Source organism: Oenanthe melanoleuca, chromosome 4, assembly GCF_029582105.1.
Source record: "Oenanthe melanoleuca isolate GR-GAL-2019-014 chromosome 4, OMel1.0, whole genome shotgun sequence".
NCBI lineage: Eukaryota > Metazoa > Chordata > Aves > Passeriformes > Muscicapidae > Oenanthe > Oenanthe melanoleuca.
The window spans coordinates 67,347,991-67,371,686 of NC_079337.1; the positions used below are offsets into that span (position 1 = coordinate 67,347,991).

The following is a 23,696-nucleotide window of genomic DNA, read 5'->3' on the forward strand; positions in this document are numbered from 1 at the left end:
AAAAAAAAGAAAGAAAAGAGCCAGCACATAAACCAGAGGGCAATTCAAGTGTCTGGTCCAAGGGAGAAACACAATGTTCCAAAGTTCATCCCAGAACAATGGGCTGGAGGAACAAACGGCACCGAACTGTGGCCAAGGGGCACCCATTACACGAGTCAATTGTTTCCCTCCACCTGGAAGGGAAGGAGAAGATCCATCCAGACTGATTAGTATGTTAATGATCAAAGGAAAGTTTTTACAGAGGCTCTCATTGTGCAATGATTGCATTTACGTATTTCAGGGAAACAAACAAATACGCGGCGGCGGGCGGATTACCCAAGGAACCCACATTCCCACCAGGATGGTTTACCCATTTCTCACTCCTCTTATGGCTTCTGAGGGAGCCTGAAGCAACATATTCATCCTTCACTGGGCCAAACAAGACACTCTGCTTTTCCTTCAACTGAACACAGCTATTTCTGCTGCAGGTTGATGCTGTCTAACAATCAGGAATTGGTTGGTTTCTTCCTCAGAAATTCCTTCCAACTGCAGCATCACTTGGGTTGGCATCACACCATCACTGGAGACTGGTTTGGTCCCTGCTTGGACCAGGCATGAAAAGGGCAAGGCTGGGGTGTTACAGCAGGCAGTGCCATTTCATTAGGTGCCACTGGTTCCTCTGAGTCACTAATGAGCCACAGTCCCCCCGGCAACATGCTCAGGTAATTATGGTGGAGGTGCTGGTTTTTTCAGATGAGTCATAAAACAGAGGTCTTAACCTTGTAATTAAAGATGCAATGGCACGTTTGGAGAGGGGAAAAAAAAAAAGAAAGAAAAAAAAGTCAGGCGTTCACCCTACTATGTCCTGGCAAAAACCCAGCCCTGGTAATTTGTCTTCTCCCAACATAATGGTGTCCCACAGCACCAACCCAATTCAGACTTCCAAACAGCCTTGTTGGCGCCTTTGGAAAAGCTGCTACACCCCCACGGAAGGGGCACATTAACATCAGGAACCTGCGTGTGGCGTGCCCAGGAGGTAAAAGGTGATGGGTGTTTGTACAAGCCCAGACACAGGCAGGGAGCCACGGGAGCAGCAAAGGTCAGGGATTAGCACAAGTGGAGGCAGGAAGGGCAAACTGGGGGCTACAGCATCTGCACCTCTGATGCACTACAGAATTCAGCATTCACCTGGTTTTTCATTCAGGTTGTGTTGGAAGGGATTTCTAAAGGTCTACTCCACCTCCCCTGCCATGGGAAAGGATAACTGTAACTAGATCAGGCTGCTCAGCACACCATCCAGCCTGATCCCGAACACTTCCTAGGATGGGGCATCCACCCAATCTCTGAGCAACCTCATCCAGTATTTCACCACCATCATTGCAAAAAAATTATTCCTTATGTCTAATCTAAATCTCCTTTTGTTTAAAAACATCACCCCTTGTCTTATCCCAACAAGCTTTTCTAAAAAGTCTGTCCCCACCTTTCTGAAAGGCCCCCTTTATGCTCTAAAACATCACAGTAAGTTCACCCTAGAACCTTCTGTCCCAGTTTTGGATAAATTAGGAGGAAACACCTTGAAATGAACGTGCCTTCTAATAGATGACACCTCTTCTTCAGCTTGACCAACCCCAAGTTCTGAACTGAGCAGAACAAACCAGACCCATCTCAGGGGGAGCCCAATTCATTAATCTCCTTTATCTGCAATCCCTTTCTGCCCGTATTCCCCCATCAGGAGCAAGCACTCCTTGTGCTGAGGGATGCTAGCTAAGGACAAGGCCAGCTGGCTGGTGCTGAAGTGCAGGCTCAGGAGCAGCCAGCAAGACAAACACATCAGCAGCTCCACCTGCTCCCCTCTCCCGGCGCTTACGGGATTTCACCTCCAAGGTCTCGGCTCCTGGGCCGGGTTTGGCTGCCATGGGCTCGGGCTGTGCAGAGCTGACAGCAAGGCTGAGCCTGCTCTGCTCCAGCTGACGCACACACCAACCTTGCATTTCCTCTCCCCACCTCACCTCCACTCCTGAAATTAAAAAGAGTTCAAGCAAGGGCCAGTTATGAAACACGGCGGTGATCGATGCAATTGCTGGGCTTAGGGAAGCCTGGGCAGGAATACAAGTCTCCAAATTCATTAGGCATCAGCATGATAATGCTCCACGGTTTGCCTGAAGTGGCAGAAGTGTTTCCATGAAGGATAAATCTTCCTCCAGCCTGCAAAGTGCAGAGGGGCTCAGGGGTTCCCCCTCTCCACACCCTCAGATTCACCAAGCCCACGCTGCCTGTTCTTTCACCCAGGTTTTCCTTCAAAAGCTGCAAAAGCAAAGAAATTCCAGCAAGACTTCTAGAGACAAAGCTGGAAAGCACTACCCAAGGAGCAAAGATGCACAGCACAGCTCATCCCTCTGGGATCTCTAAAGAGGTCCTGCCTCTCTCCAGACTCTTTCTCACCCATCACCTCCAAGGACAACCAGACTCTCCAGCTGCTCTCCCTGTCCAAAGGCAGAACAAGGGGCCACCTTCCCCTGTCTGCCCAAAAGCACATGGTGCAACCCTCTTTTGACAATTTAAGCCATGCTCTTCTTTCCTAAACGTTAATTTACTCCAGAAAATAACTTCCTACTGCCACCCCAACCTTATTCCCTGTAGGGATGTGTGTTAGATGAGACTAAATTGGAGAGGCACACAGTGTTACCAATCCTTTCTTTTCTCAAAAGGAAAATTTCTGAGCTGAGTGCTGAACTCAGAGGTGAAGAGCTGAAGTGCTGCAAAAGAGGAAACAAAGCTGCTTTTTCTAGACTCAAGGATACAGGTGAAGATTTCATGGCTAAGCCACCACCCTTTGAGCTGAGGCAACAGCAGAGACCCCAAGAGCCACCAAGGCAGAGGAATATCAGAGAATCACAGAGTGGTTTGAGCTGGGAGCTAAAGGACCATCCAGTGCAACACTGCCATGGGCAGGGACACCTTCCACCAGACTTAGACATGACATTTATCTTTTAACTTTGCTGCTGTTGTTTAAGGTGCTTGGGTTTAGGACTGGGATGGAACAGCTGATCCACCATGGGAAGCACCAGACAAGACATGGATATATTTCCTGATTGCTTACATTCTTACCATTTTTACCTTTAACAACAAAGCCCTGCCATGCCATCCCCCGTTATTAAATCCCTGTGGGCACTGTGTCTCCAGTCTAATAACCCATTTTGACTCTCTTGTTTTAAAGTTAGCAATAAGTTCTCTTGAGCCTTGCAATACTGGAGGATTATGAATAAAAACACATTCTCAGGATACTTGGGTAACTCAATTACAATGTTCTGGTGCTGGCATCTTCCAAGTAAACAGCCCTCTGCAGCACAAGCCTTATATTGAAGTTAAACACAGCAAAAGCTTTCTGCAAGTACTGCCACAGCCTTTTATGATTTCTCTCTGGTAAATCTCAAATAATTCTAGTGCTTTGATAGTTAACTGGAGTTTATTTTGAGATAACACCCGTTTGAAAGAGGTATTGGGGAAGAACTTTTTTATTTACAGGCTCTTTAATATTGGCAGCTCTTGGATTGTCTCTGAACACGGGCAGCTCGTACATCTGGGAAGTTTAGTTACCCCAGAAGTTCTGATCAGAAAACATCATGTATCTTCATTATCTTTTACTCAGGGTGTGCTCCAATTTTTATCCCAATTTCACAGAATGGTTTGGGCCAGAAGGATCCTTAAAGACTATCTAGTTGCAGCCCCATATTCCAACATTTTCCACCAGACCAGGTTCCTCCGACCCCATGCAGCCTGGCCTTTGACACTTCCAGGGATGGGGCAGCCACAGATTCTTCAACACCCTCAATTTCCACCATTTTCTGCTGGAGCTCTGAGGACATTTCTCAGACCCATCAGCACTTGTAATGTCCTGCCTCAAAGCTGATAAAGCAAAACACGTCAGACTGCGAGTGAGAAATTACCACAAAAATCACTTGTTTGTGCTGAAAAAGCCTTCAGACTTTGCCCATTTCCTCCCAGGAAGAATTACCAATTATTGCATCATACTGAACTGCCCAGTCAGATAACTGGGCAGAAATGGGATGGGTAACTGGAAAGAAATCCACTTCCCAGAAGACATGCAGGACTTGAGCTTTGCAGCAAGGTTTTGGTCACTTCCAGCTGACTCCAGGAGCTTATCAGTCAATGTCCACCAGCACTGAATGCAAAATGAAGAATATTACAGTTAAGCTCAAACTGATCCACCTTGGATAAATTTATGGTCTCATCCAAGGGTTCACCTGCTGGAAGATGATGCAGCTTCTCCCACCCAAAGCTCCCCAGTCCCAGTGTTCAATATTAAACTCTTATTAAATTCTTATTTTCTGCTGTCTCCACCCCAACATGAATTAACATTCCAGGACAAGGGATTCCTGCACAAGGGATCTGCAAGCTGAATTCAGGTTCCTGCAATTTGGAGTAAGGGGAGAGTGACAATTTATGTGCTTAAATACCCAATAAACAAATGGTGCTGTTCTTCTTCTCCATCCAAAGTCAGCAGAAACCCAGACTTAAAGAGAAAAATCAGAGAAAAATCACACATACAGGAAATAATACCTCAGGGGGAACCTGAAGGAGAGGAGGAGTTTTTTAATTATGTGGAGCATTGACTGAACTGGAGTTTAAAAATCTCAGTGTGCAGCAAGAGCTCAGCTGGAGGAGGATGAGGAAGCCTCAAACTCCTTTGATAACACAACTGCATCACAGCAGAATAGGACAGGAGCTTGAAAGGCAGCAAATCTGATCACAGCTGAGATGATCAGCTCCAAATATGTCAATATTCAAGTTTTTCTCCAACAGAGCCTCTCTTGTGCTCTTAAAACAAGAGACTGTGGGAGTTTCCACGAAGAACCAAGCAGCACAGGCTCTTGGTGGAGACATTCCCTGCAAATCATTTCAAACCACCCAAGTCAGCAAGAATTAATGGGCAGCAGCAAGCAAAAAGCTATTCTGCCTCAAGTTGCCACTTCTCATTTCTATCTACACCTTCAGCAGCTGATTCCTTCCCACAGCTCCACCTAATTCAGCTGGAAAAGCCTGGTGAAAGCAAAACTCCTGCTGGCACAGAGATTGGAATATGTCCCTGTGCTGCTGGTCTGGGAAATCACAACTGGCAGACAGGACAAGAGCTCAAGGAGATTTGACTTGTTTTTCCTCCATGCCTAGAGTGGTGTGATTAAAAAAAAAAAAAAAAAAAAAAAAAAAAGAAGAAAAATCACAGAAGACAGGGTTTCTAAACTGATCACTGCAATTCAAGAAGTGTAAGATCAGTAAGGGATGCTTGGTAATACCTGGCCAGGAAAGTGCCTGGTAAATGGTGTCTGTGAAACACAGACCTTTCCCCAAAAAGCATCCATAAAGGCAAAGGAAAACATCAAAGACAAAATTCAAGAGGGGCCAAAAGACCTTTTGTAAGTCATTAACTGGGGAAAATCTGCACTGGGAGTCCCAGGGAGTTTTTTCTTGAAGGGCTCAGTCAGGATCAGCTGAAGGTCTCTTTTTAGGCACAGCTTTGCAGCCTGGCTCTCTTTTGTCAGTGCAGACATACATCCATCCCCAGCAGAGCCAGAGGGAGATAATCCCTGTCCCTCCCTTCCCCTGTCTCTCCCAGCTCAGTGCCAGGGCTGCAGGGAAGGGCTCTGCAAGGAGAGACCCAGCTCCACAGGCACAGCTGTGACCCTGCTCCCCCCCGTTCCACCCATCACAGATGGCAAAACATCCTCCCAAAACCAGCTCCCTGCAGCCCCGGGAGAAGAGCAGAGAGTGGGCAAAGCCCCACAGTGCAGCTGGTACCCAAGGGAGGGCAGCTCCCCTCTGCCTGCATCTGCTGCCCCTCACCTTCCTCAGCTCACCCTCCTCCTCCTCAGGAGGAAAAACCCAGCCCCTGAAGGGAAAAAAGCACAGCACACCTGGAGATTGAGCACAGGCAGCAGGGCTGGCATCCCTGGGCAACAAGAGGGATATTTAACAAGGGATGTTTACTGGGAAGTAAACATTTTACCTAAATGGGTTGATTAACATGCAAATACCTACAAGAAATCAACTCAATTAACATTTTAGGAGACAGCCATGCCCCAGAAAGATTTAAATCTACTCCAAAGCTCTTCACCCCACCAAACTTTTGGAAGATGAAGTGCTGCTCAGAGCATCACTGGGGAGGAAAGTGCTTTTAAGCAGCCCAATTTGATGGCAAATTATTGCTCCAGGCCAGAGACTCAGACCTGCAGGGGCACAGGTTTTACCCTCCTGATGGATAAACATGTCCTCTAGCAAACTTTACAGCAGAGAATGTTTCAGTTAAATAATTCTTTAAAACTCCCTTTATGTTTAACATTTTCCTCTTGCCACAGGATTGCATTGATGTGTTGCTTATTCCCCTATCCCCATAGGATTTTCACCACCTCTTTGCTTCCCAGAGGGGTTTCATTCCCCCACATCCCTGTTTTTAGGACTCAGGGGTCTGGATTCTCCAAACTATAACCACACTCCTTTGAAATGTCCCATTTCTGTCATTTTTGGAGAACACAAACCAGTCCTCTGACATTTCCAGGGCTATCCTGAGTCACTTGGAAATAAAGTTTTGCTCCATGGATCTATCTGAACAGTGTCCTCCATCAGAGTGGGGTGACATCCCAGTCCTGCTCCAGGCAGAAAACACAACTCTGGCTTTGAGGCTCAAATCATGGATTATATGCAAGGAGCTGGATACTCTTCTGAGGATGGAAGGGAGGTTTTTAAGTTATGCCATGGGTCAATGTGGTAAATGAAACCCTAGAATTCATTTTCACAGTGGCTGGCTGGGAAAATAAAGCATCATATTGAAGGGATAAAGCAGGAAGCATCCTCCTGCCTGCTCCCTGCCAGGCAAACACACACCCACACACAGGCTCAGGGATCAGACGTGCCTGTTTTCAAAGCCTTTTTCCTCACTGCATTGAACAATTCCCCTCCTCAGCTTCCTCCAGCTCACCCATTGCAATAAAACCAGCTGAGAAAGAGTCACTGGGTGCAGCAGTGACAGCTCCCAGAGACCTCCCCCCACCCAAAAAGAAAAAACAACAACAAAAAAAAAGCTGTCTGGATTTAGCAGGAGCACCACGTTCTCCAGGTTGACTCATCACAATTTAGCCCACCCAAACAATTAATATCCGAGGCTGCCTCCCAGAGGTGAGCTGCAAGAGGAAGCCACCCTGCACAGCCAGAGCCCTGCAGCTGCTTTCCCAACAGGACACCCACTCCTCATCCTCTGCATTTCACAGGTGAGCAGGACAATTCAGCACCAAGGCACCAACAACACTTTTGCATTTGGTTGTTGGACTATTTTGGCTATTCTCCTCACCCCCTCCCTTTTTTTTGTTTTGTTTGTTTTTTTTTTTTTTTTTTTTTAACAGGTTAAAGGGAAAGATTTTGTTTTGTTGGACCCTGTAAAAAAGTGATTTAGGACTTGCAGGGTTTCTTGCTTAAGCACTACATGGAGAGACAGCAAATACCTCCAGAGATCCCACAAGCTGGCAAAGGCCCAAGATCAGGCCAGTTGAGGCTCTTCAGTAGACTTTTCCTGAAACATTTAAATAATTTACAAAGCATTAACTCTTACTGACAGCTTCTCAGGCAGCTCTTTCCCTTGCAGGGCTCTATCAGAAGCCTCATCACTCTTATTCCAAAAGAAAAAGAAATACTGCTAACAGCCCCAATTCTTGCTCAGGGTTGAGGATGGATTTTAAAAGATCCCTGAGATATTTTTCTCTGCTGAAATGCCTTCTTTGCACAGGCAGGTCTTCCAGAGGCCACCACCTGCCACTTATCTGCAGTGGCACTGTGTAAACCATGTAAAAATGGTTAAGAGACAGTCTGACAACATTTCACTGACTTGGGGCTGTTCAGAGGGTGGGAGCTGCTCCCTGCAGGGGTTTAAATGTGTAAATACTGTAAAAATTAAGCAGCAGGGAGGAGTAAACTGCTGGGAATAAGCCTTTCTTGGGGGTTTGTAGAAGAGATGCTGCAGCACCAGCAGTCTCACTCTGGAACATCCCTCCCTCTTTCAGGGTACCAGGGTCATGTTTTGGAACAAAGTGGATTTCTAGAAAGTTTTTTTCTCCCCACTATCTTATCACCACCAGAAATGAAAACAGCTGCTGAAAAGGCAGCAGTGGCTGAGCCAAGATTTTACAGCAAAGTTGCTCCTGCACCCCTTCCCACCAGCAGCCCCCAGAAAGCACTGTGTGGAACAGATCTAGCCCACAGAAAACCAGAAGTTAGCCCAGACCCAAGGTCTGTACTGGAAACAGAAGCAGAGCACTGGACCCAGCCACCTGATCACCACACACATTCTCAGCTGTGATTCTCATCAAGACAGAGAAAGAAAAAACCTCCCTCTGCCACAAAAAACAGCCCAAAGGATACTCAAATGGCCACAGAGCTGCACTCTGCAGCCTCATCCAGCCCCCAGAAACAGGGTCTGCCATTCCCACCAGCTTCAGCAGGACAGCACAAACCACCCCATGCAGCTCCCCACGTTCAGGAGCCATAAAACAACATCAGTGACAACAACAACAACAACACAGGTGGGGGGAGAGGCAGCAGCACCAAATCCCATTTTCCTGTCCATCACCAATCCAAAATTAAAATGCCCCAGTCCAGTGATGAAATAACTGCAGACTGACAGGCTGGGAGATGATGTTATTCATTAGGATGTTGTTTCTGGTTCATCTACAAGGCTTCCACAGCTCCAGCACCAGGGAGCATTTCACACACACTACATGCATGATTTTGTCTCCACTCAGCACTGCACTTCCCCCAAGTGAAACAGCTCTGTGTAAAGCTCACTGACAGGCTGGGAGGATGTTTTGCCATTAATTAAGAGAAAAACCAGAACAGAGAAGCTCTTCAGCACTCATCTCCCCATGCATACCTTGAAACTAAATTCAAACCCCGACAGCCAGCGCTCTGGTTAATTTAAATGGAATTTAAAAGGCATTCTCCATCCTTAAACACAGAGACATCCAGCACAGGCAACAGATATCATCACTAAGCACAGCAAAGCCCATAGAAAATACATCAAGCACTGCCTTACTTTAGTGAATTAAATAATTCAAGAGCTGGCAGAGCTGCTTTTTCAGATTTCCTGACCAAATGCATCACCCAGCAACAGCAGTGCTTCAGTTCTGGGGGGGAGGTTTTAAGACCACAACTTACCTGCACTACTTCTTCAAGAGAGAGATGCCTGGGCTGCTCCCAGAGCCAGCAGCACCTGTCCCCAAAGGCCACTCGCTCAGGTGGCCGGGGCAGAGCTGGCTCCTGCTTTTTCACTGGCTCCAGTGTGAATCCATCCAGAGCATCTTTGTCCCTCACTTCCAATTGGCGAGCGGCGGATGGGTGGAGTGAGAGCGCGACCCATTAGCTCCCAGACGGACACGTCCAGCCCAGCCCTGCCAACCCCACACCTGGGCAGCACCTCTGCACATGCCACACTGCCCAGCCAAGGCTTTGGGCTGTCTCCTCCTCCAGCCACCCAGAGCCCAGCGCCTCTCAGAGCTGCTTGCCTCCAAGAGCAAAAAAATTGAGGAGTTAAAGTGACCCAGCGCTCCGGAGCTGGAGAGTTTTGCTGGATGAAGGATGGAGAAAGCTCCTGTGCCTCCTTAAAAAAGAAAAAAAGCTCTCTGCCAGGCAGAGCTGAAGTGAGAAGATGCTGTACCTTACAGAGAGAAGTACAGGGAAAGCCTGAGGATGAAAAAAAAAAAAACGAGGAGGGGGGAAAAACCTGCTGCTGAGAGGGAGATAGAGCAAATTCCTTAAAGATACAGCTGCCGTGTCTGCCGGGCTCTGGTGCTTCATCCAGCTCAGCTGCACAGCAGCAGCACTGCAAGGGTTAATGCATGCATGCAGTGGAATGAGAAACAGGGCAGCAAGTCTGTGCTCCAGCAGCAAGTTGCAGAATTTAGAGCTGAAAGACCTCACCTCATCCGAGGGGACTTAAATCCCAGCCTGTGTGCCCAGTGCTGGACCACGAGGCGCCTAAAAAGCTTCAGAGGGAAGATGCCACATCCCCTCCTCCTGCCCCAGCCTATTCTACACTGCTTCACTTTCCTTACAATTTCACATTTTCAGCACAATAAGCCAAGTCTCCCCCAGCTGGATATTTAAAGCCCAGAGGAATGGTCTAAGCTGGCCAAACAAACAAAACAAAACAAAAAAAAAAAAAAAAGGGGGGGGAAAGAAACAAAAAAACAAAGCCCCCAAAGCACCATCAACTCAGCCTCAGAAAAGGCAGAACCCTAAAAGAACAAGACAGAAATAAACAACAAATTACCCAAATGCTGGCAAGGCTGGGTTCACTCCCCTACTACAGAAACTCTGACAATCGCTGAGATTTCAGCAAAAAAATCCCCAGTGATGATATTTAGCAGGAGGCAGCAAACACTTCCCAGAGCAAGGCAAGGGGAGGCAGCAGCCAGCTGGGGCAGGGGCATCCCCTTAGCAGAGGGAGCCACAGTCCCCCATGCCCAGGCCCTGCCACAGGCTGGTTTCCACTGCACAGAGCCACAGGCAATTCGTGTTTTTAAACACCTCCCACGCGTTTTCTCTGCCGAGACTGCTCAGCCAGTCTCCTCCATTTTTTTTTTTTTAATTTTTTTTTTTCTTGCCATGCCACCTGACGAGCTTTTCCAGGTAAAGCACATCACAGACTGGCAATAAGATGCTAAGGAGGTAGAGCATGGCTCGGGAAGTGTTTGAGACCCCTGGAGGTCTCCAGTCCCACTCCTTGCTCCACCTTTAAAGAGAAATCAGGACAACACCTCACCGAGCCAGACATCTTCCCCCAAAAAAAGTTTTGTAAGAAGTTGAGACTGCCATCCTAACAGAGCTCAGTTCCTAAACCAGTAGGATTCACCATTAAAGCAAGATTTGAACCAAGCTGGAATTTTTGAGGTAATTCCTCACAGTGAGACAAACCTGCATCAGAACATCTTCAAACCTTCCTCTATCCCCACACCTGATACTTTCACCAACAGTTTAGAGGACACCTGACAGCATCACAACCCCAGAGGTGAACTGAGCCCGCTCAGCCTCCAGCAGGTATTTCAGGTTTCACGCGGTGCCGGATTCATTTCAGCAAGTGAACAAGCTCAGGAAACAAAAGACTGCCTCAGATCAGTTTCTATTTTTAATTTTTTTTCCACGCTGAGGCTGTTTATCAGCTTTCCCTGGGTGCAGCAGGCACCAGAGCTCCTCGATGGAGATGCTGTGGGACCAGGAGAGCATCCCACAACCACACCAAAACCCCAGCAGCGCTCCAAAACCTCCCCAAACCCCTCTGCTGCCCCATCCCAACCCTGCTCACCATCCACCGGCCTGCTCCACCTCTGGGGCACCAAACGCTGCGGCCACGGGGCCAAATCCTGGTTAGAGGCAGCGCTGGCCCCGAACTGGCCGTAGGGCGAGCGCAGGAAGGTGAGCTGGGGGTAGCAGAAGGACGCCGGCTCCATCAGCACCGAGAAGAGAGGAGAGCCAGGTACGAAGCAAACCGCGTCTGCCTTCGCCTCCTGCAGCGCCAACTCTCGGGACATGCAGTCTCAGAGCCTTCTCCCAGGAAAGTTCCTTTTTTCCCCAAGGATTTAGTGCAAAAGAAAAAAAGGAGCCCCAAAGACGCTGGAGCAGCCCCGCTGCTGCTGTCAGAGCCCAGCAGAGCACACTGGCAAGGCAGCGTCTCCAGCCTGTATTTAAACGCCCCTCTCAGAAAGCAGAGATGCAGCACAGGAAGAGACAAATTCCAGCTCTGCGTCGGGCTGATAAGCCAGGTTTATAATATTCAAGAAGTATTGGCATTACTACAGTTCCTCCTCCCCCCCCCCCCACCTCCTCCCGCAACGAATATCTTGTTGTGCACAATAAGCAAAAAAAAAAAAAAAAAAAAAAAAATAGCCCAATCACTAAAAAAAAAAAAAAAAAAAAAAAAAAAGAAAAATCAGCGTGTTCCGGTGGGAACAGCCAACACGTTGAATAAAACAAACACACGCGTGTTAAACCCTGGGGACGCAATTAGGCTCGGAGCAAAGGGAAGAGGCTGGAACTCCTGCTAAAGGAGACGGCAGCAGGCAGAGGAAAAGGAGAATAAACCTGGTGCCTCCCACTGAGTCCCGCGGGGTGGCTTGTCCCCAGGGGGGAGCCCAGGTGGCCACTGCAGGGTGCACCAACACCAGGAGGGGAGGAAGGCGACATCATCCTCCTCCCAAATTGCCCTGTCCTCCTCATTTCCACTCCTGAGCCCCTCTCAGCGGGTAACACCAGCAACAACTCACCCCACCTCAACACCTGGAGACAAAGGCTGCCCAGCTCTGAGCACGGAGCAGCTGAGATCTCTCCTTCAGCTTCAAATCTTGGTTTTCCCCAGCACAGCCCCCACCAGCACTGCTGGCATCCATCCCATCACGGCACAGCCCCACCAGCCCTGCTCCTGCCTCTTCCATCAGGTCCTGCTAACTGGGGAACCCCAAAGGACACGTGGGGAAGGAAAGTCCTCACCCAACACCAGCATAAAGTGTCACCCACTCCACTGCCTTGGTTTTCATGTTTTTCTCCCCATGTTCTCACATTTTATCGGCAAATTTCTGAGTGCTGACACTACTCTTACCTCTGCTCCCAAATCACAGCCCCACTGGCTCATCAGAGCAACAGAACCTCCTTCAGCAGCAGAGGTAGAGTGAAACCCTCAGTCCTGCTGGTTTTAATTGGGAGTCAGAGCCAGGGATGAATTTAGAAAGAGGGGGTAGAAGAAGCCATGGAGTTATGAGTGACAGCAGAGCCCTTTGATATCACAGCCAGCACTGATAGATGCAGGAGCCTGCAGAGCTGAGCTCTGGGCCAGCGTGTCACCGTGCTCTGCACAGAGCCTCTGTGGGCAGCTCAGCACAGATCACACTTAGGAAGTTGTATTTCCACTAAAAATGAGAAAAAAAAAACAAAAAAGAATAAAACAAGATTTTCAGCATTGCCAGGTCCCAGCACAAACTCCTGAAGGAGCTGCTCTGCAAACCTCACAATCACACAATGCTGCTCAGACTCCAGCAAGGATGAACTTTGAGGAATTGCCTCAACATTCCCAGTTTTTAACCACTCTGCATCCTTCCCAACAGCCTCCCCACCCAGCTTGTATGGTAATAGCAAAGGTAGCTGGGATCTAACCTGTGCTGGGTGTCTTGGCAAGGATTTGCATATTTAGAGGGTAGGTAACAGCTCCACGATGATGATGATGGTGATGAGTTATTCAAGTGTCCCAGGGCAATCCTACAGAAGGAACCAGGACTTCTCCAGAAGTGGGTTCATGTTAGGAGGAGATAACTCAAGTGCCACCCAGCCTGCTGCAACAGAAAGGTTCTGGGATTCCACAGGGTTCCCAGCTGTATTAGCACTGTATTAGAATCACTAAAAAACTCCAAACAAGCGGCTTTCCCCACATAATGTAATTTAACACCTGTCCTTAAGCATAAAGTACCTATACAGGGCATCAGTGCAGCTCTGCCAGGACAGAATTGGAGCTTTTAGTCTTATACAGGCAAATAAAACAGCACCAGGGCTAAGCTGGGTAATTCCAGACTAAAATCCAATTAAAGCCTGACCCTAAGCCTAACTCGTACCTCAGCTGCCTCCTGCAAGAAAGACCAAACCAAACAAACAAACAGGCAAATTGAACAGCACCAGGCTAAGTCTGATAATTCTGGATTAAATTCCAACTCTGAAGCAAAAATCTGACCCTAACTCTTACCTCAGCTCCCTTCTGCTGAAATATCCAACTTCTCACTGACACTTTCCTTTAAGCCAAAGCAGAAAGCTTCCCTTGCGGATCCTTTCCCTTTGAAACCCAAGACATCTTTGTTTTCACACTGACTCAACACAAAAATAAAGCTTGTTTTAATAAATGTTTACAGCCTCCAATGATTTACTACAGCTTTACTAGAAGTCAAGCCACTCTGAGCTTACACACAGATATCTTATGCCACTGGGTGGGTCAAGCAAGGGCTCCAGTTAAAACCCCAACCCTTTCTTTTTATCTGCATTTATTTAAACAAGCTGAAGCATTCAAAGTGCCAAGGAACAACAGGAGAGCCGGAGGGGAACTTCCTCTGCGGTCCATCATTCTTACGGAGCACCAACTGTACAAAAGCCACAGATATTTCAAAACTGGAGGGCTCTGGCTGAGATGGATTAGCCAACAAATCCTGATTATAGCTGGGAAGTGGCAGGAGTAGCAATGACTGAGGTTGCTGTGCAGACAGGACTCAGAGTGTTGCCCCAAAAAAAACCCAAAAAGCAGCCACAAACCCAACAAGTAACCCAGGTGAGGCACAGCTGGATTTACTCAAAGTCAAGTGGTTTATCCCGTGGGGCAGGAATTTGGCAGAGGAGGGACAAGGCTGTGCTCACACCCAGAGACAATCCAGGAGAAATCCTGCAAACGCTGGGACAGCTATGGGGAAAGGGGAAATTCCCTGTGGATCCTCCACGTGCAAATCCTCACAGAGCAGCTGTGGCTGTCCCTGGATCCCTGGAAATGTCCAAGGCCAGGCTGGACAGGGCTTGGATTGACCTGGGACAGTGGAAGGTGTCCCTGCCCGTTGGCAGGGGTGGAATTAAATGAATTAAATGATCTTAAAGGTCTTTCCAACCCAAATCATTCCATGATTTTTTATTCCTGCAGGCACCAGAACAACAGCACGGGACACGAAAAGAGCAGCAGAGCAAAGCTCTAAGGCAGAACATCAGCTCTAAATACAAACTTTTCCCATTAAACCGCAGCGGGGAAAGCTCCGGAGGCACGAACCCTTCCCGAGCACTGATCCCGGGGACAGCACGGGTGACAAAGCTGCTGTGCCACCTACAGTCACTTGTGGTCCAGCACAAAGAGCTGAGCCCCGGTCCCTGTCCGGTCCCTGTCACTGTCCTGGTCCCTGTCCCCATTCCCGGTCCATGTCCCCGTCCGGTCCGTGTCCCCATATCCCTGTCCCAGTCCCTGTCCCGGTCCCTGTCACTGTCCTGGTCTCTGTCCCCATTCCCGGTCCGTGTCCCTGCCCGGTCCCTGTCCTGGTCTCGGTCCGCGTCTCCATATCCCTGTCCCAGTCCCTGTCCCGGTCCCTGTCCTGGTCCCGGTCCGCGTCCCCATATCCCTGTCCCAGTGCCTGTCCCTGTCCCGGTCCCTGTCCTGGTCCGTGTCCCAATATCCCTGTCCCGGTCCCTGTCCCTGTCCTGGTCCGTGTCCCCATATCCCTGTCCGGGTCCCTGTCCCCATTTTCTTTCCCAGTCCCTGTCACGGTCCCCATACCCCCGTCCCTGTCCCGGTCCCATCCCAGTCCTCGTCCCCATATCCCTATCCCGGTCCCTGTCCCGGTCCCCATATTCCTGTCCCGTCCCTGTCCCGTCCCTGTCACCCAGCGCTGTCGCGGCCATGCCGCCGAAGGAAGCGCTTCCTCTGCCAGCACACACCGCGCTAAGTAACTTTAAAAGCTCACCCGAGATGAAAACACCAATTCCCGAAGGTGTTCAGACCCCTCCTCCCCCCGCATTTCAAACAAACTCCTTGCCGGGGGGTCTTTCCCAGCGTGCACAACCCCCCAAGTCTTCACGTTAAAGTTTCACTTTTTCTACTTTTCTTTTTTTTTTTTTTTTTTTCCTCTCCCCTCGTTTTTATTGCGGTTTTTACACCAACGCGAAGTCAGGCAACCTCATCCGCAAGCAGCAGAGCGGAGCTCAGCACCACACCGGCTGCAAACAAGTCTCAAAGTAAAATAAAACATCCCAAAAAAAGCTACCCCAAATTCCCATCGCTCCTTTTTCCCCCCTCATCCCCAGAGCTGGAACATCCCGCTCTGCCCAAGCAGCTCAACTTTGGGGGTTGTGTGTAATAAAAATAAAAAAATAAATAAAACCTCTAGCAGCGATGCAAAGCGATTTTTTCCCCCGATCCTCCAAGAGGGAAAATCAGGACACGCATCCCCGTCCCGCATCGCGCCGCGACCCCCGCGCCGATGCAACAAGCACAAGCCGGGGCGGCAAGCGGGGTGACAAGGGGACAGCCCTGTCCCTGCTGAACCCCAAAAAGCCCCTCTGAGCCCCCCCAAAGGGCCCGGGGTCCCTCACCGCAGGGCTGGAGGTGGAAGAGCCGCCGGGCTGCCATGGCCGCGCCGCTCACCCCGTCCGCACCATCGCTGCCGCGCCTTCGTGAGGCGGCCGTGAGGGGAGGGGGGGGTTCTTTATTTATTTCCCCCCGCCGAAAATAAATAAATAATTAGAAAAAAATAAAAGAGAGAGACGCGATTAGGTTTTCAACCCCCCCACCGCGCGCGCCGATTTGAAAGAAATAATGATAATTGAAAAAAAAAAAAAAAAATAAAAAAAGGTGGAGAAAGTCCCGAGCGAGGAGCGCGGCTGGGAGGGGAAGGGACAGGCGGTGTCACAGCCGGGTCCTAAAGCCCGACCGCGGGGACAGCGACACGGCAAAGGCACATCTGTCCCGCACAGCCCTCCTCGGGGGTTTTTAGGATATTTTGTGTGGGAAGGGGCCTCACCAGAGCCACCCGCTGCCATGGCGGGACAGCTTCCACCATCGCCGCTGGCTCCGCGCCAGTCCGACCGCCCGGGACACCTCAGGGGTCCCCGGAACCCGGGGTGAAGAGGGTTTAAAGAAATCCTTAAATGCAAGGTGTCAGGCCCTCCCCACCCTCTTTCTTATTGAAAAATTCTACCTAATACTGATTCTTATCTATATAGACACATATCCTTCTGGTTAAAACCATCCTGCCTTGCTCCAGCTCAACAGGCTCTGGATCGAGGTTTTGCTTTCAATGAAAAATTAAATCTGTATTCACTTTTCCAGGGGTGCAGGCTGCTGGAAGCATTAGCAGGGGAGATGATGTTCATAAATTCAGAGCAGGGGGAAAGCACAGCACTGACAAATCTTGATTTCCCCATCATCCATGGACACCATCATCCGAGACTGGTTTGCTTTGCCACTTCAAAATTCCTCTGAAATAACCCAGCACAGGCACTTTTGAGTCAAAACCAACCAGCTGGGGGTCAAAATAAATCCCTGGGGCACAGCAAAGCGAGCTTGAGGTTCTTTATTTTTGTAAAGAAAGTTTGAAAAGCAAGTGCAGAAAAAAAACAACCTGCAGCCTTTGCTTTAGGAAAAAAAATAGATACATTTAAGTTCTTACACCATAAAGTTTGGACTGGGATTGGTTTGTTTCTCAATTTCCTGATTCTTCTTTCCTCCAGAAGGGTCTCAGCTGATCCAGCTACAGCAATTTGGGAACCCTGGAATGGTTTGGAAATGGAAACCATTCCAGAATTCCCAAATTGCTGTAGTACCACCAGTGCCAGCCCATCTGACACAGACAGGGACACCTTCCACCATCCCAGCTTGCTCCAATCCAGCCTGGGGCCTTGGGCACTTCCAGGGATCCAAGGACAGCCACAAAATTTGGATATTTGGAAATGAGGACTGAAAAAGGTTTAAAGAAATCAGATTTTTTTTTTTTTTTTTTTTTTGGATGGTACAAATCTTGGTATAGAGGCAGCATATCCTGAGTCAACCTTTCCCAAAATCAACAAACCACATCCAGGGGGAAAAAACCCAACCACCCAGGAAAGCATTTGACATCATTTTAACTGAGGTGGGAAACTCCCTGTTAAAAGTTGAAGGTTAAAGCTATTACTCCAACATTATTCTCACACTAAATCCAAAACACCAGCTCCTGAGGAAATAAAAATCAACTATATCCCAGCCAAAACAAGAAAAAAGTGGGGGGGATTTGGTTTTAATCCAGTTATGTTGTCTTGGAAGATGCATTTATTGTAGAAGTGAATCCTTGTTTGAACAGCTTAAACTGTACATGTTGAATACAACATTTAATTCTGTGCACATGCTGAGCTGCACCAGGTGGGTGGGACCCCAGTGTCCCCCCTGCCAGCTCCTCCTGGAAGAGGACAGCCAGGAAGGACTGTGGAATATACAAGAGCATGGAGGGACAACTTCACAGGGCCAGGAGTTTTGAATCCCTTCCAGTCCTACATCCTGCAGCCTCTCAGTTCATGGTAGAAAACTTGGCCCCATATTAACTCCCTTTTAATGCACCAAACCCTATTCCCCATGATGATAAATTATCATTACAGCAGTGCCTGTCCCATGCTGGAAATCTTAGCCCCCACCAGCAGCAGCATTTTCTGGAGGGTATCACTTATCTGACAGGATGCCAGGCACCAGAGGGGACATCAGATACCCCAGTGTCTGCCTGCTGTGTCCCAGCGTCTCCAGACCTGATCTCTGCAGACACTCCCCACTGCCACAGCCAAGCACAGTCACCCAGGGGCAGCTGGATGCAAGGAGCAGGAGTCCCACCCTTCCCCAAGCCCATCAGCCTCATCCAACATTCCCCTCCAGCAGGTTCTTAACTTTATGCACAAAGCCAGCCTCCCTCCCAGGCAGAAGTTCATTTTCCTTTCTCACTGACTGACTGGTTGGCATTAAGCAGCTCTTTGTAGCCAGGCTGGTTTGAGGCTGGAAACCAGCTGGAAGTGGATTTTTGCTTCACAACCAGATCCTACAGGACCTGCTTGCCTGGTCCAGCAGGATCAGCTGAGCATCCCAGCAGAAGATTCTTGGGCTCCCTCCAAGCCAGGGACAGATGCCAGGTGTATTTGCTTTTTAGCAGGATGCTTTTCCAAGACTCTTGATTGATTTTTTTTTTTTTTTTTTTTTTTTTTTTTTTTTTTTTTTTTTAATTTATTTTCTTTTTGGTGGCCTCACATTGGAGGCTGCAAGAGCCTGGACACAGAAAGTAACACTAGGTGGACCCAAGCATTGCAGAGAAACCCTTATCCCATCCTCGTGAAGCAGCTCTGGGATTCCCAAGCCGTGACACAGCCAAGACTTGAAACAAAAGCAAAGCAGTTGCTTAGGGGACCCAAATAAAAAATTTAAGTACCACCATACCTGAATCCTGGGTTGTTTTATTCTGTTTACATCATGATCTCCTTCAATCCCACCCCACCTCCTGCTGCTTTGACTGAACTCAAGGGAAAGCTGAGTTCTCTTCCCAGCTCCTGCTGCACATCCTGTTCATGCCATCACCTGCAGGACAAACAAAAAGCACAGCAGAGGGAGCAGCGACCTGCTGGGAACTCCCAGGTAACTCCTGCCTTGGAGTCCTTGTCATTTGGGATGGGTTTTAAGTGTTTATCCCACCACTGTTTCCTTCAGGGCTCTCTGGCTTCATCCCTGGAGCTCAATCCCTCAGGAGCAGCTCTGGGGATCCCATTTCAGGCTGCCATGAGGCTGGTTTGAGGCATCAGGTTTGCTTTCAGGAATCAAAGAAATTAAATTTAGAGGCTAAGGAGCCAGTTTGAGCTGGTTTTGAGACTCTGAGGTGAGTTTAGCCACTGCCATCTTCTTTTTGGTGCACAAAGGCACAAATAAATATTAGACTGAACAGCATCAGCTCCCCCAGGTGAAAGGGAGCAGAGCCTCCTTTAAGAGTCAAATATTTTAAGGTTGCCCCTACCTGAGAAAGTCATCCAAATAAGAGAGAGAAGAGCATGAAATTCACAAAACAACTGCAGGAAAAGGCACAACAGTGCTTTTAGCACAAGGGGCATTAGGAGAGTTTAGCAGGAGCAGACCCAGAAATGTGAAGCTTTAAGGTAAAGTCAATATTCTGCTGCTCCTTGCTCGTGCTCCCAGCCAGAAGGTGAGAATCATCTCCCACCAAAGAAGAAATCAGCTATATCTGATTAAAATGTGCACAAACACCCACTCCTTTGTCTCCTCCCTGTGCAATCCTTTTCCCTAGGAAGGAAAGGAGCCCAGTGAGGGCCAGAGCTGGTGCTCAACCCAGAGCTGCTGGGAAGGTCAGGCTGCTGGAGCTGCAGATTGCACCCAGATGGTGATTTCCTCCTGGCAGTGGCAGGAGCTGGGGAAGGCAGCCAGTCTCCAGCAGGCTGTGCCAGAGCTGGAGGCAGAAACTGCCTGGCCAGAGCCATGCCAACATGCAGATCTCATTAGGGCAGAGCTGCAGCCAACTCCTGCTGGAATGGGGAGGTGAGAGCAGGACCCAGGGCTCAGACATCAGCACTGTGGTCACTGCCCAGCTCTGCCCTGAGCACAGCCCTTCTCGTGCCCCAAAACAGGATTCATGTCTCTGTAAGGATCTCCCACCTCCAGGAGGGGTTAAAGGGGATGAAAAGGGAGCAGCTCCCACCCAACTATCACCTGGGCAGGAGACACAGGGTGGAACTGCAGCTTGGAGAGGATCATGGAATGGTTTGGGTTGGAAAGGACCTTAAAAATCATCCAGTGCCACCCCCTGCCATGGGCAGGGACACCTCCCACTATCCCAGGGTGCTCCAAGCCCCATCCAGCCTGGCCTTGGACATTTCCAGGGATCCAGGGGCAGCCACAGCTGCTCTGAGTACCCTGTGCCAGGGCTACCCACCCTCACAGGGAACTATTTTCTCCCAGTTTCCCATCCATCCCTGCCCTGGCAGTGGGAGCCATTCCCTGTGTCCTGTCCCTCCATCCCTTGTCCCCAGTCCCTCTCCAGCTCTCCTGAAGCCCCTTTAGGCTCTGGAAGGTCTCTGAGCTCTCCCTGGAGCTTCTCCTCTCCAGGTGAGCACCCCCAGCTCTCCCAGCCTGGCTCCAGCCCTTGGAGCATCTCCTGGACTCCTCTGGACTCTCCAGCCCCTCCACATCCTCCTGCTGTTGGGGGAGAGAGGAGCAGCAGCACATGGACTCGGTTCCTCCTGCAGCCACAGTCTGTCCTCAGGCTCCTGAGCACAGCCAATCCATCCCAGGGCAGAATTTGAAACAATGATTGTGGTTAATTTTGGTATAAAGGAAAAAGTTATTTCCTGGGGAGTGTGGGATTGAAATCCATCTCCCAAGCAGCAGCTGAAGCTCTGCTCTGGCCCTTCAGTACCTGGCTGTCAGATTTCCCTCCTGGAGCAATCAGAGATCTCTCCATGGACCTTGTCAGAGCACATCCCCTCTTCATGGCTGGTTAACAGCAGGACTCAGGGTCTGTGTCACACAGGGGCTGTCACACACAGGGACCCTGCAGGAGAGCCCAGGCTGCATCTCCCTGCTGCCAGAGACCCAACACAGCCTTGCAAACACAAGGTGGGATATGGAAAATCCTGAGCTGGAAAGGACCCACCAGGATCATTGATCCAACCCCTGTCCCTGCACAGACACCCCAACAATCCCACCCTGAGCATCCCTGGCAGTGCTGCCCAAACCCTCCTGGAGCTCTGTGGGACTGTGCCCATTCCCTGGGAGCCTGGGCAGTGCCAGCACCTCTGGATGAGGAACTTTTCCCTGATTTCCAACCTAAACCTCCCCTGACCCAGCTCCAGCCATTCCCTGGTGCTGTCCCTGTCCCAGAGCAGAGACCAGAGCTACCCCTCCTCTCCAGCACAGTGGGATTGTTGAGCCTCAGCCATGCCACTGAAGAAGAGAGGACATTCAGCTGAAGATGGTTTTCCACTGCTGTGGTTTCTTTGTGGGTAAAATCTTGGGAAAATCCTACCCTTAAAACCATGTTCCAGCCACACAAAGAGTCCTGCTGCCTAATGAGAACGTCTGGGCCAGAGATAAACACAATGGAGTTGCACAGAGCCACAGCTGAATAGCTGACTTCAGCCTTGGTTTAGCCTCAGAGCATTAAGAGATTGTTGATTCCAGTAGAGAACACACTTGCCAACCTTTCTTTTTTTTTTTTTTTTTTTTTTTTTTGTGCAAGAGCACAATTTGAAGGAAAAAACCCTCAGTCACTCCAGGCACTGGCAACCCCAGCCCCGACTCAATGTGAATATTTTCACTGCTGCTGGAGGCAACGTGCTGGTGATAAGGAATTCAGCATGGTGTTTATTTATTTTCAGAACTCTAATGGATTTAGTAATAAATTCTCCTCCCTGCCCAAGACTCAGCTGAACATGTTCTGATGCCCAGAGCAGCAGATCCAGATGATGTCATGTAACAGTGCAGTGAAGAATTACACAACAGAAAGCAGCAGATAAAAACCAGGGACAATCAGCAGCTTCTCAAGATGTAATGAGGAACAACCTCAAATCCCAGCTCTGCAGAGCCCCTTGACTAATTAATCCAGTTAAATCACACATATCCACAGGCATAAATGTTTACCTGGAACCTTCATGGGGAGGAAGAGGAGCAGTGCAGCTTCACACCAGGCAAAAACACAGGGGAAGCAGCAGAAACAAAAACAAGCCTAATGAAGACCATTTTCCAGGCAAAAAAAAAAAGCAGATTTTAACTGACTCAGCAGCAGGTTCATGAGGACTTGCAGCACAGAGAAGTTGTGAGCAACTGGAACAACTTCCAGACAAGCTAAAACTCCCACTTTTAACACAAAAATAGATTGGGTTCTGGGATGTGGTTGTGAAGATTCTTCACACTTGGGCACGGTGACTTTCATCTCACTGAGCACATACAATTGCTAGCAGCAATGTCAAAGAGCACACACACACACAAAAAAAAAGAAAGAAAAAAAAATGCCCCTCAAGTTCCACAAGCAGCTTCAAAGCCCAACAGGGTTTTCCTCCCTGCTAGAGTGGATTTAGAACTCATTGTGCTCGTGGAACTCAAGTTGGGCTGCAGGAAAAACCTCCTGGTTCTTTCTCCTCCCCCCAGCAATGGGACAGGGATGCACAGAGCACCCCAGTGAAGCCACTACAGCTGCACACCTCAAGATCCCTGCACCAGGATGGGATATTTGGGGGCACAGGAGGCATTTCAAGGGATGTGTCAAGCACAGGTACCAAAGGGTTGGGTGGGAGCAATGCTTGTGGAGCAGGAGGATTCCCCACAACCTCCAAGGGTTCACCAAGAGCCCCCACAGACCCAGAGTCTCAGGTCTGAGAGCCCTCCCTTCAAACCAACAGCAACTTAGAGGAATTTTTTACTCTGAAATGAAACTAAAGAACACCAATGCAACAGCACAACCCAACCGTGGGACTGAGTTACTCTCCCCACTGCCACATTTACCAAAACTGAGCTCTTTTCATGCTAATAGCCCAGCACATGTTCTTCAAATTAATTTGCATCAGCAGCATTCCCACCACCTGCAGAAGGGGATAAATAAAGCCCTCACTGACTTGAGGAAGCAGCTCAGTATCTTTATAATAATATTTTTGCAGACTGTTGATGCCAGCAGGGATTTAGTGACTCTCACTGAACAGTGGCAGAGGAAGGAGTCTGAAAACAGAGTTTTTTCCCTCCAGCCTAACACCTCCCTTTTCTATGAGAGGGAAGAAAGAATAACCAGCTGGACAAGCCATTCTGAGGTAGAGAATTTCCATCCCACAGTGACCATCCAGTCCAGCTGAGAGATGAGATCTGCCTTCTGCAACCCTTTCTGGACAGGAAAAACTGTCCCAGAGGGATCTGGAGGGTTCTAGCTTCCTTCTCAGTCTTCACAAAGCAGAAAGGGAAACTTGTAAGCATTTGATAGCCAAAGTAAGAAGCCTGAAATCACCTGCAAGTTTACAAAGAAAACCATTCCATGAAAAAATTCCAAGTAGACCATGAGTTTTTGCCATGTTTTACTGCCATGAGGCAGAGGAACAGGAAAGGACCAGTGCAAGGTAATTTTGACTCACTGGCAGGGAAGTTTTCCAACATTAAACCA

General features: G+C 49.0%; 1 protein-coding gene across 5 annotated transcripts in view; it reads right to left on the bottom strand.

Annotated features, from left to right (window-relative positions):
- SLC4A11 (solute carrier family 4 member 11) overlaps window positions 1-16,242 on the bottom strand; it is a 102,945-nt gene extending 86,703 nt beyond the window's left edge. For 2 of the 5 annotated variants that reach the window (XM_056489230.1, XM_056489229.1), the window contains exon 1: window positions 11,345-11,783. In XM_056489230.1, coding sequence (XP_056345205.1) covers window positions 11,345-11,570 — 226 coding nt within the window. In that variant the 5' untranslated portion in view covers window positions 11,571-11,783. Of the gene's footprint in view, window positions 1-9,198; window positions 9,289-11,344; window positions 11,784-16,134 lie in introns of those variants that run through there. The other 3 variants (XM_056489231.1, XM_056489233.1, XM_056489232.1) reach the window with 3 other exon arrangements.
- Between the last annotated feature and the right edge of the window lie 7,454 nt (window positions 16,243-23,696).